The sequence below is a fragment of the Phyllopteryx taeniolatus genome, chromosome 14, assembly GCF_024500385.1.
Source record: "Phyllopteryx taeniolatus isolate TA_2022b chromosome 14, UOR_Ptae_1.2, whole genome shotgun sequence".
In the NCBI taxonomy this organism is placed as follows: domain Eukaryota; kingdom Metazoa; phylum Chordata; class Actinopteri; order Syngnathiformes; family Syngnathidae; genus Phyllopteryx; species Phyllopteryx taeniolatus.
In genome coordinates, this window is record NC_084515.1 from 17,006,594 (window position 1) to 17,018,905 (window position 12,312).

Here is a 12,312-nt window from a genome sequence, read left to right on the forward strand (position 1 = left end):
AAACACAATGAGCTTCACATGATTAAAAGTACACAATTTAAAAGCAAAGCGCCAAAGACAGTTTACTAATGTTTTAAAATAACACACAGTGGAAGTAAAAGATTCAAAAAAATATTTTAACATTCTTTAAAAGAGCTCCATCCTTAGCCTGAGAGAAAAAAAATGAGATTTTAACCTGGATTTAAGAACATTCACACTTGGGGCTGACTTCTGTGAGCAGCTTGTTCCATCTGCGAGCAGCATAACAGCTAAATGCTGCTTCACTATGTTTGCTTTGAATTTTCAACTCTGGCCTCCGGTTTGTGATGAACACCTAAAACAGAGCCCCTCGCCCTTCTCCTTCATCTACTTCAATGTTATTGTTGTCATTACTGGCATATTTCGTTAGCTGTATTTGATAACCTTTTTCCTCCGATGCGTATCTGCTGCGACCGATGTTTTTTGTGGAAACGAGACGTTTCCTATTTCAAACTCCTGTCCAGCAGGCGGCGCCTTGAGCTAAATGGTGTCGCTCACGTCTTTCTCGCCGGCTACGGTCACGTGTTCAGACCCGGAAGTCAATCGAGCACGCGGCTACTGTGGTCCGAACGTCACGACTTCTCTAGACTGGACACATACACCGTATTGTGTATCTTCATATTTAATTTATACTTAAGTGACTTTCAGTAGTAGGTCGACGTTACATGACGTCATGGCGCTGGTGGTCGACTGTGTACCTGGACAGTTTGATGACGTCGAGGACGACAACAGGTAAGAGCGTGCGTGTGTGTCTTGACACTTCGCCTCGTAGAAAAAAAATGTCTGTTCTGTCAGTTCTAAAGTTCTTCTTCGTCGTGGGTCGTCACAAATGTCTCCCTTCGCGTTTGTTTGTTTATTTATTTATGCGGCGCATGGACTTCTCTGTTTTTGGTGAGTTCCTGCGGGTGGCAGGGTTACAGCGCCACTTCAGGCCTGGCATATAAACTAGAGCGTCTATGTATGGACTCGCACCTTTTTTGAAACGATTCCGTGTTCACTGGAAACCTTTTAAAAAGAATAAGAACAAGTTTCTGTCTGGATGAGCTGTTTTTCAAGCTCTTATGAACTTACAAAGCTCATGCTTTGGGGCTGTTTCTCTGCAAAGGGTCAAGGGTCAAGGTCCTGGAGTGGCCTAGCCAGTCTCCAGATCTCAACCCCATAGAAAATCTTCGGAGGGAGTTGAAAGTATGTGTTGCCAGGCGACAGCCCCAAAACATCACTGCTCTAGAGGAGATCTGCATGGAGGAATGGGCCAAAATACCAGCAACAGTGTGTGAAAACCTTGGGAAGACTTACACAAAACGTTTGACCTTTGTCATTGCCAACAAAGGGTATATAAGAAAGTATTGAGATGAATGTTTGTTATTGACCAAATACTTATTTTTCACCATCATTTGCTAATAGATTCTTTAAAAATCAGACAGTGTGATTTTCTGGACTTCTCATAAGGTGAGGAATACCTATGATGGAAATGACAGACCTCATCTTGCACAATTGGTGGCTGACTAGATACTTTTTTGCCCCACTGTAAGTGATATTACTGCCACTCGGCAGCTGCTGAAAATAACTAAGAACTTACTTGTAATCTAATTTTGTTACCTTTTGAAATTAAGTCATCAGTAACTCAATTAAATTACTTTTAACCAGTAAAGTAACAGTTACTTTTTCAAGGTAACTGTGGCAACACTAGCTCTCTATTTCCAAGCAGCAAGAAAATCGCGTTGTCGAAGTGGAAACGAAAAGCGTCGCGTTGTCGAAGTGGAACTGCTCTTATGCCATGTGGTCTGCTGCAGCCAATCGCTAACGCGTAACGTCCCGCATGACATGAAGCAAGTCAGCCTACAACAGGTCACTAATGAAGATGAGGAAGATGAGGAAGACTGCGAAGACGACGATGACGACGATGAGTGGTTGTGGTCTGCCTCAGGAGGCGACCTGACCAAACGCTACAACAGGAGTGCTATCAGTCAGGTCAGGTGACGGAAAGCTGTGATGATGAGGATGATGATGATGATTGACAGCTCGCAGTCAGCTGACGCTCGTTTGTCTTCTAGGCCAACAAACAGAATTGGACCAATCGCACGTTTGTGACCACGGACAGGTCGCTGAGGAGGTTTGAACACAAGCTCAACTTGGGTAACACACACACACAAAAACACACACAAGTACATGCGCATACATACACAGGAACACTCACACACAATACACACAGACAGAAACACACACCCAGATACGCACACACTCACACACAAACAGAGAAACTAGCAGACGCACACAGAAACACACACCCAGATACGCATGCACAAACAAACAGAGAAACACACACACATTGAATACTAAACACACACACCAATTAGAACATTTCCACACCTGTTTGTTCCTTTGCAGATAAACTGAATTTGGCCGATTGCGTGATCAACAAAGTGACAACGATGCAGAAGCAGAAGGACGCCGACAAGTACGTCAACGTTCTTCTCCAATGAATGTTCTTAGTATTGGTGTTCTTATTATTTGCGTTCTTAGTATTGGTTGTCTAATTCCGTGTTTCCCAACCTTTCTTGATGCCTGGATCAGACTATAAGACAAATTTGGTCTTTTTTTTTTTTTTTTTTGTCAGACTACTGTCATCAAATCTTGCCGTGTCTCGGTCAAACAGTGGTAACACTCCATGACATGTATTCCGATACCGCCCTGTCCCGTCTTTTACGATCACTGGGCTTAATCTTGTCAAATCAAACACTGTCGGAGAGGCGTACCCATAAAATGTGTCACCGGTCAATGCGAATGTGTCACCTGTTACCATGGCGACGATAACAATAATGGATCGCGGCAATGTCTGTTGGGGGGCGGCAAAGAGAGGAAAAGCGTGGTGTCGTCGCCGGTACTTTTAATACAATACGGCTCACAAGCAGGCAAAAGAATGTTATGTAGCCTAGCAAGCTAGTGCTAGCACTAACGTTTGTACGAAAGCAAGCTGACGTTCTGTCCAATCATGCTCTAAAGCTTCAGTAAACATTGGTTTGTGCGCATGAATAAATGTTGACAACGGCGCGCAAGTATGTTGACAACAGCGAGCAATTGGAGGCGAAGGGCCGGTCACAATACATAATCCTATTGGTCGAAGTCAAGGTGCGCTGTCGGAGAGTTGTCCTTCATATGTTACACTACACGGAAGATATCCCAAAAAATCAAAGATGCTCGACTTTTCATTTTGCCGTCGTAGGGCTATGTTTGGCCAAACCGTTGGTCGATTATGTCACACTACAAGAAATGTTGTCGTTCCTGATAAAATATGTCGGGCCAGATCTGGGAAAATCGCCCGCGATAGCTCATGGGGGCAATATCGGGGCTAAAATCCCGTAGTCTGATCTAGGCATGAGCCGAGGTACCCCTTTTACTTCAGAATAAGAATCGGAATCATCTTTATTGGCCAAATATATGTTGGAAGCCCACAAGGAATTTGTCTCCGCTCTAGTATGACAGCAAACAAGCCACGGTGGCAAAGTATACATTTAGGAATCTCGAGAGCCGTCATGCAATTTAAGATGACGAGTGAGAAAGCTCTCACAGCACCTAATGAACAAAAATGTCACCAAAAGTAATGATGTTGTTTCCGTTTCCTCCTAAGCGGACGTACTCGCTGGGAAATTGAACACCAAGCCGATCTACTCACAGGAAGCTGCGACTTTTCCTGTTGTAAGAACGGCAGCAGTTTTATTGGACCTTATGTCATCTCGTGGAAGAGCATTTATTTGTTTTGCCTGCCACTATACATCACTGGCATAACTGGATAACCAAAGATGTACAGATAGATACTGATGGCAAATAGGAGAACTTTTCTTACCTGGCACGCCGTTTGGGAATTGCCAATCTAATGAGCGTTGTTCGTATTCGCTGGCTGATTGGCTGAGGGTTCCTCCCGCCCACAGGTACCGAATAAAGGACAAATCGGATCGGGCCACCGTGGAACAGGTGCTGATGAGTGTGAAGATCCTTTTTCTGTGAAAAGAGCAGATAAAACTGGTGAGTGACGAAACTGTTGTGCAGGTTTTAGATCCCCGAACCCGAATGATTCTCTTCAAGCTGTTGACTCGCGGAATCATCTCGGAAATCAACGGCTGCATCAGCACAGGGAAAGAGGTGAGCCCGTCGACACTTTGACGTCGACGCGGGACGGTCTGATCCCTTTAATGCACTGGTCTCGTCAGGCCAACGTTTACCACGCGAGTACGGCCAACGGAGAGAGCCGAGCCATCAAAATCTACAAGACTTCCATCCTGCACTTCAAGGACCGAGACAAATACGTCAGCGGCGAGTTCAGGTCCCGTGTCGTTGCTTTCGTTCACACTCGACTCAAAGTTTGCCAACCTTAGCATCGGCCGCCGTTTGCCAACGTTCGCCGGCATTCGCCTACGTTTGCCTACATTAGGCGATGTTCGCCTACCTTTGGCAACATTCGGTAACGTTTGCCTACATTCGGCAATGTTCAACATTCGGCAGTGTTTGCCTGCATTCACCTACGTTTGGCAACATTCGGTAACATTCGCCAGCCTTCACCAGTGTTTGCCAATTTTGACGAACGTTCGGCGGTGGCAGCAGGCTGTATTTCCTGAAGCCTTTGTGGTGCAGGTTCCGTCACGGGTACTGCAAAGGGAACCCCAGGAAGATGGTGCGGACTTGGGCAGAGAAGGAGATGAGGAACCTGATCAGGTCAGAGCTTTTCCCGAATGAAGCAAATCCCTCCAAAAGTTGTGCAACCAAAGTCCAAATTTGCCCAATGTTATCAGGTTGCAGACCGCCGGGATCCCGAGTCCGGAACCGCTGCTGCTGCGGAGCCACGTTCTGCTCATGGGCTTCATTGGAAAAGACGACATGTGAGGTCCAATCGCACTAACCAATCGCAAAGCTCGAATTAAGAGGGAAACAGTGGGAAACCTTTGCAAAAATCTAAGAATTCGAGAAGGGGGCTAATACTTTTTCACGGCACTGTATGTGACGACTCTCTTACGTCGCCGATGCGTAGGAAGTAGAATGTGGAAGCGAAGTTGAAGGAGCGGAAACACAGCAGAAAGATGCGACGCAACGGCGAATTGAGGAGGGGGAAAAAAAGACTGAAAAATGGTGAAAGTGTGGAAGCATTTCCTAATGAAATGCAAATGTAATCGCAACCTTTCCGCCGAAGACGCCATGTTGTGGGATCTGTAAAGGGCCCAAGTGATCCTTCACTTCTGCAAAGGTGAAATTAACAGAGCGCGAGTCAGCTAGATTAACATTTGTCTACCTTACTAACATGACGTTCGGCCTGCGGAGCGTTTCTATTAATTATGAGAATTATGTCGAATGTGTGGCTTTATTTATAACGAAGCTGACAAGTACAGTGCGCAACCAGTTAAGAACCATAACATTACTTACAGATGCTTTGGCTCACTGTAGTCACTGTGTGACATATGGCCAGCATAGTACTGTCGTGTCGCAGTATACTACCATCCGATGATCGGTAAGTGGTCGAACTTGAAGTCAACGAGGTGAAAAACCTTGCAAATGTGGCCAGAGAGGAATAAGAGTCAAGTGAATCATGTGCCCAAATAGAGGGTTAGGGTTTTGGTGAAGTCAGATGAAGGAAATGTTTTGTCAGCCCTGAACCTCATCTATTGTCACCAAATGCTCAAATGTCAGCTGCTGAAGCGAAGATGCGCAAAGCTTGGAAATGCTTCTTCTTCTTCTTTTTTTTTTTTTTTTTAATGAATGCCCTTTATGCACAATGTAAATTTAAGAAATAAAAACTGTTGATTATATCAAAAACAAACTAATTAGGCACACGTTAAGTGAAAGCTCTTTTCACCTTTTGCATTGATAATTGCTCAAGCCTTGCAATCGACAACTCCCGTTCTCATGGGCCGACCTCGTCGATAGGCCCGCGCCGCTGCTGAAGAACGCGGTTCTGTCCGAGTCCAAGGCCCGCGAGCTCTACCTGCAGGTGGTCCACAACATGAGGAAGATGTTCCACCGAGCCAGACTGGTTCACGCCGACCTCAGCGAGTTCAACATGCTGTAAGGGCACGGCCGCCCACCCACCCGCCCGCCCGCAGCCAATCGGTGAGCTTGTTTTCTTCTCGTATGATCCAGATATCACTCTGGCGACGTCTACATCATCGACGTGTCGCAGTCTGTGGAACACGACCATCCGCATGCGCTCAACTTCCTCAGGAAAGACTGCAGCAACGTCAACGGTGAGTGGAACCCAACCAAAGTCGTCTTTAGAACTCTTTCGAGAATCTCGAAAAGAACCTTTCGAGAACACTAACCCGATGGAGCCTTTCCAACGGCGCTTCTGAAGATAGGGTTTCTGGAAGCCTGGGTGTCCAGGAACTGGAGCCAGAAAACAAGTTGGGCTCATTAATGATGTAATAAAACCTACTCAAATAAACAATGACTCGGCCTTCCCTGAGCTTTTGGCCAATGAAAGCTCAGACATTTGTTACGCATCATCATATATATTTGACATTGCTACATGAATAAAGTCAGGTGTTTTTTTTTTTTTTTTTTTTTAACAAAGGTTGTATTATTACAGGAATGAAGTCTTTTTTGTTTCTTTTTTTTAAGAAAAAATGTTTATTTTGTGGGGAATACAGTCCTCTATTTTAGACAATAATTAGCCCCATTTACACAATAAAACTAATATTTGGTGAATCAATATATCATCATAGTTGTCATAGTATCATATTACTGGATTATGACTATCTTGGACAACTTCATGTTTGTAAGATTGCAATTTCATTGATCCCAACAAAATATGTCTTTGTTCATGTTAAACTCAGACTTTTTTCTTGGGAAAAAAAGGACTTTATTCTCAAAACCTTACTTTTTTTTCACCCCCAAAAAAATGACATTTCTTTTTTTCCCCGAAAAATACGTCCACTTTTTCCTTGTTGTGGCATTTCGGGGTGCACATGGTAGTGAGTGATGCTGACTCGGCGCACGGCTCCAATTGAATTTCAGTGGCTTTTTTACATGCCGTTAGCATTCACTCCTTGCGTCCTTTTCTCACGTTGCGACACACACTTTCGTGTACTAACTGCCACACAAGCTTTGTTTATAGCATATGTACATGTACTCTGTCGGAGTGTCAGATGCCTTACCTTTTCCGACGTCCAATGTGTTGTCATTTCTTCCCCTCGTAATCGATGAGACAAACAGAGAGTCACTGCTTAATCTGGGCTCTACACTAACTTTTGCACTGGAAGCACTGGTGCGATCAACTGAAAAAGTTGGTCGCGCATATATCCGAATCAGAATCATCTTTATCTTGCCAAGTATGTCCAAGAAACACACAAGGAATTTGTCTCCGGCAGTTGGAGCCGCTCGAGAACCACAACAGACTGTCAATTGACAGAGAACGCTTTGGAGACCGAAAGACATTGAGAAAAACAGTCACTGAGTAATAAAAGGTTGCTAGTAATATGGTCATGCCGGTACATATGATTTTATTTTAAAATTGTTTTGACAGTTGTGCAAAATGATGCTTAGTCCTCTAGCAATTAGAGCGGTTTGAATGACGAATATAGCAATAGTCTGGTACGATGACCATTGTGCAAATAAATGGTGCTGAGACTTCAAGGTGTATGCGTTTTAAAGTGACGATAATATGGGACAATGTCGATTGTGCAAATGTTGCAGATACTCCACAGTCAGTGTGCAAGTGGTGCAGATGCTACTCTGGCATGAGTGGCCAGTATTGGTCAACAACAGATATGCAAATAGTGCAGCGTGGCGAGACTACCGCAGTGAGTGCACGAGTCATGTAGAATTGTGACGCCAACGTCAAGACAAAGAATTGGCGGAATGTTGCAATCGAATTGTAAGTTAGCTGTTTAAGAAGTTGATGGCAAGACGGAAGGAGCTGTTGGAATGTCTGCTAGTTTTAGTTTGCATTCTTCGGTAGCGCCTACCTGAGCGAAGTAGCTGGAAGAGGTGGTGACCGGGATGTGGAGGCAAGAGGATCTTGCATGCTCTTGTCTTAGTTCTGGCAGCGTGCAAGTCGTCAAGGGTGGGTAGGAGGGTACCGACAAGCTTTTCAGCAGTCTGTTGATTGTCCGTTGCAGTTGGAGTTTGTCCTTTTTTGTAGCAGCACCAAATCAGACTGTGATAGAAGAACACAGGACGGATTCGATGACCGCTGTGTCGAACCGCCTCAACAGCTCCCGTGGCAGGCCGTGCTTTCTCAGAAGCCGAAGGAAGTGCGTCCTCTGCTGGGCCTTTTTGAGGACGGAGTTGATGTTGATTGCCCACTTCGGGTCCTGAGAGACTGTAATTTCCAGGAACTTGAAGGTCTAAACGGTTGACACAAGGCACCTGGACGGCGTGAGGGGCAGCTGTGGCGAAGGATGCCCCCTGGATTCCCCGATCATCTCTACACTCTTGAGTGTGTTCAGCTCCAGGTTGCGTCGGCCGCACCGCAGCTCCGGCCGCTCCGCTTCCTGTCGATATGCAGACTCGTCACCGTCTTCGATGGGGCCGATGACAGCGGTGTCATCTGCAAACTTCAGGAGTTTGACAGCCGGGTGCGTTGAGGTGCAGTCGTTCGTGTAGCGAGAGAAGAGAAGTGGCGAGAGGACACAACCTTGGGGTGCCCCAGTGCTGATGCTGCGTGTGGATGAGGTGGCCTCCCCCAGCCTCACCTGCTGTGTCCTGCCCGTCAGAATGCTGCAAATCCACTGGCAGATGGCAGGCGAGACGCTGATCTGGAGAAGCTTGGAGGAGAGGAGTTCGGGGATGATTGTGTTGAACGCAGAGCTGAAGTCCACAAACGGGATCCTCGCGTAGGTCCCCGCGCTGTCGAGGTGTTCTCGGATGAAGTGCGGACCCATGTTGACTGCATCATCCGCAGACCTGTTCGCTCGGTAGGCAAACTGCAGGGGGTCCAGCGGGGGACCTGTGACGCTCTTGAGGTGGTCCGGCATGACCACAGATGTCAAGGCGACAGGCCTGTAATCATTCAGACCTGAGATTGCAGGTTTCTTGGGGACTGGCATGATGGTGGAGCGTTTGAAACAGGATGGTACTTCGTACAGTTCCAGAGATCTATTGAAGATCTGTGTGAAGACTGGAGCGAGCTGGTCCGCGCAGAGTTTGAGGCAGGATGGGGACACAAGGTCCGGGCCTGCCGCTTTGTTAATCTTTTGTTGTTTGAAGATGCATCTCACATCCTGTTTGTGGATGGTTAACGCAGAAGTCAGAGGTGTGATGGTGGTGGGTGGTGCGGCCGGGTGGGTGTGGGGTGTGAAAGTGTCCCTTTCCAATCTGCAGTAGAAGGTGTTCAGGTCGTTGACTAGTCTACTATTGTTCTCAGCTTGGGGGGATCGTTTTATATATATATGAAGAGCTTGTCTGCGCCTGTTCCCTCCGGGCTGGACTATTGTAACTCGCTATTCATCGGGATCCCCCGCAAGAACATCCAGCAGCTGCAGTACATTCAAAACTGCGCTATGAGGATCCCAATGAGAGGGAGAAAATACGACCACACCACACCTTTTAAAAACAAGCTGGGCGAGGTCCTCCTCCACGCCTACCAGTTGAAAAACATAGTTGATGAATATATTTGTCGGTGGCAGTAAATGTTCGGCTTCCAGGTAATCAATTTAAATGTCGGTGGTAGGGAAGGAGTTAAAGTAGCTTTGCAGAAAGGTTGTGACTGAAAACTTGTTTTTGTGTCAAGAGTTTTTCGTGAAGCGCGGCGTGGCGGTGATGACTGTCCGGGAGCTTTTTGACTTCATCACTGACCTGTCCATCACCTGTTACAACATGGATCAGTACCTGGAGAAGGTGCGTAAGCGGCACACGGCACCTTTGACCTTTACTTCCCCTTTGCCTGACCGCCTTTGCGATCGCCCGTCCAGATGATGGCCATCGCGGCCGAGCGGACGTCGGCGCAGCGCTCGGATCGAGACCGTGTGGATGAGGAGGTGAAAGACGGACCGGCGGCACGTCCGCACGCTTTTCTCTGACCTGTGACCTCTGTGTCCGATCAGGTGTTCAAGAAGGCGTACATCCCACGAACGCTGACCGAGGTCAGCCGCTACGAACGAGACTTCGACGCGGTCAGGAAAAAGGAGGGGGAGGAGTCGGCCGCCGGCGGGCATGACGACAATGTGAGGTCGCCCGTCTGCGCTTGGGTCGCAGGAATTGACGTGGCGAAAGTCTTCAAGAAAAGCAAAAGTGGTGATTTGGCGCTCAGCAGCCGATGAATCTTACCTGGTCCTTTGTTTCAGGTGCTGTACCAGACGTTGACAGGCCTGAAGAAGGATCTTTCCGGAGTTCAGATGGTACGATGACATCACACTCACTCCGGCTTCCGCGATTCCCGAACGTTGCGCTGGGAATCGATCGAATTTCACTTGTTTTCAACTCATTTACAGTAGCGTGAAAGTGTTTGCCCCTTTCCTGATTGATTTTTTTCCATGTTTGTCACGCTTAAATGTTTCCCATCATCAAACACATTTTCATTTTAGTCGAAGACAACATGCGTAAACACAAAATGCCGTTTTTATTCGGGGGGGGGGGGGAATAAATCAGAAGCTGCGACACGGCCCTGGCCTCTGCCAGCAATGCACGGTGACACACAAAACAATGAAATGCTCTTCCACGAGAAGGCAGAATTAACCACCAGTTTTTCCGAGTGGCATCCGGTGCCGTTGGCTTGTTGTAACTCTTGCAAACCACATTGAAATGTCTTGTTTACAATCTCAATCTTATAATCGACTATTTAACGACTCAAAATGTGTATTGGCCCATCTCAGGCAAATGAATATTTTTGTCATTGTTTTATTGTAGTACGGAAGCTTATTTATTGCTGCCACACCACAAAAATAAAGAAATAAATAACTTGCACGCATTGAAACGTGACTTTCGGTTCAGGTCACTGGCAGAGATCCTGTGAAGGTATTATGATTATTATTTTTGTTTGTTTGTTTTTTTACAATATTATCGAAGAGCATCGTAGATGCATAGCTCGTAACATTTGAGTTATAAGACTCAAAAATAAGACGCTCTGCCAGTGACCGATCACATTTTAACATGAAACTTATCACATTAGAACATGAGATTTATCAGAGTAAAACGTGTCACTTATCGCGTTAAAAGGTGATCCTCAGCTTTTTTTTCCCCCTGGTGTGGCAGCAATACGCTTCTGTGATTGTAGTGAAACTCTTCATTCGAGTAACAGGACAGAAAGTGACAGGAGTGTCACAATTTTTAGCATAGAATTGGCAAATACATGAAATCTAGCCCAATGGCATTGATGATAATAGCATGTTGACCACAGGCACATTACAGTTGTTCAATCAAAATTCCACCCATCCATCCATTTTCTGAGCCGCTTCTCCGCACGCGGGTCGCGGGCGTGCTCGAGCCCATCCCGGCTGTCATCGGGCAGGAGGCGGGGTACGCCCTGAACTGGCCAGCCAATCGCGGGGCACATACAAACCAACAACCATTCGCACTCACATTCACACCTACGGGCAATTGAGAGTCTTCAGTCAACCTAGCACGCATGTTTTTTGGGATGTGGGAGGAAAGCGGAGTGCCCGGAGAAAAGCCACACAGGCACGGGGAGAACCTGCAAACTCCGCACGGGCGGGCCCGGGGATTGAACCCCGTTCCTCAGAACTGTGAGGCAGACGCTCTAACCGGTCGGGCAACGTGCCGCCTCAATCAAAATTGACTTGAAAAAATTAATAAACGTCAAAAATAATGGAGATAAAGGATAAAGATTGCCACATTTAAGAGCCCGAAGTCACAGTCATGCAACGCTTCGCTAAGGCTGGAGGACTACTATGGCTTCTCTTAACGTGTGGTCGAAAACGATCCCGAGCACATTGAGCCCAACGTCCCGTGTTCTGCGTTCAGGTTCCGGCCCTGCTGGAGGACGACGGCAGTTTGTCCTCGCCGGAGGAAGAGGAGGAGGAGGAGGAGGAGGACGACGAGGCCGGTCATACGCTGCCTGGCGACGACGACGCCGTGGACAAAAAGGTGTTAGCGGTAGCGATGTTAGCCATGATTGAGGAACGTTCCAGCAAAGTTTTGTTGTTTCAGGAGAAGAAGAAGCTGGTGAAAGAAGCTCAGAGAGAAAAGAGGAAGACCAAAGTTCCAAAACACGTGAAGAAGAGGAAGGAGAAAGTGGCCAAGACCAAGAAGGGAAGATGAATGTCATCAAGCTGCAGCCAATCACAGCCTCCGTCCGTCTCTTATGCCTTCAAAAGATCCTCCATTAAATGCCTGTTTTCCCTTTCTTCAAGT

General features: G+C 46.8%; 1 protein-coding gene across 2 annotated transcripts; it reads left to right on the forward strand.

Annotated features, from left to right (window-relative positions):
- The first annotated feature begins 525 nt into the window (after window positions 1-525).
- riok1 (RIO kinase 1 (yeast)) lies at window positions 526-12,305 on the forward strand. Of its 2 annotated transcripts, none has more exons than XM_061797000.1 (17): window positions 526-750; window positions 1,812-1,989; window positions 2,073-2,154; window positions 2,407-2,476; window positions 3,948-3,990; window positions 4,066-4,158; window positions 4,227-4,339; window positions 4,648-4,728; window positions 4,806-4,892; window positions 5,932-6,069; window positions 6,145-6,248; window positions 9,734-9,840; window positions 9,915-9,980; window positions 10,047-10,166; window positions 10,287-10,340; window positions 11,923-12,045; window positions 12,109-12,305. In XM_061797000.1, exons 1-17 carry the CDS (start codon window positions 692-694, stop codon window positions 12,217-12,219), a joined length of 1,629 nt encoding a protein of 542 aa, XP_061652984.1. In that variant the 5' UTR covers window positions 526-691; the 3' UTR covers window positions 12,220-12,305. The 2 variants fall into 2 exon arrangements, with proteins under 2 accessions (XP_061652984.1, XP_061652985.1); XM_061797001.1 differs by having other exon boundaries at window positions 539-750; window positions 1,124-1,989.
- The last annotated feature ends 7 nt before the right edge of the window (window positions 12,306-12,312 follow it).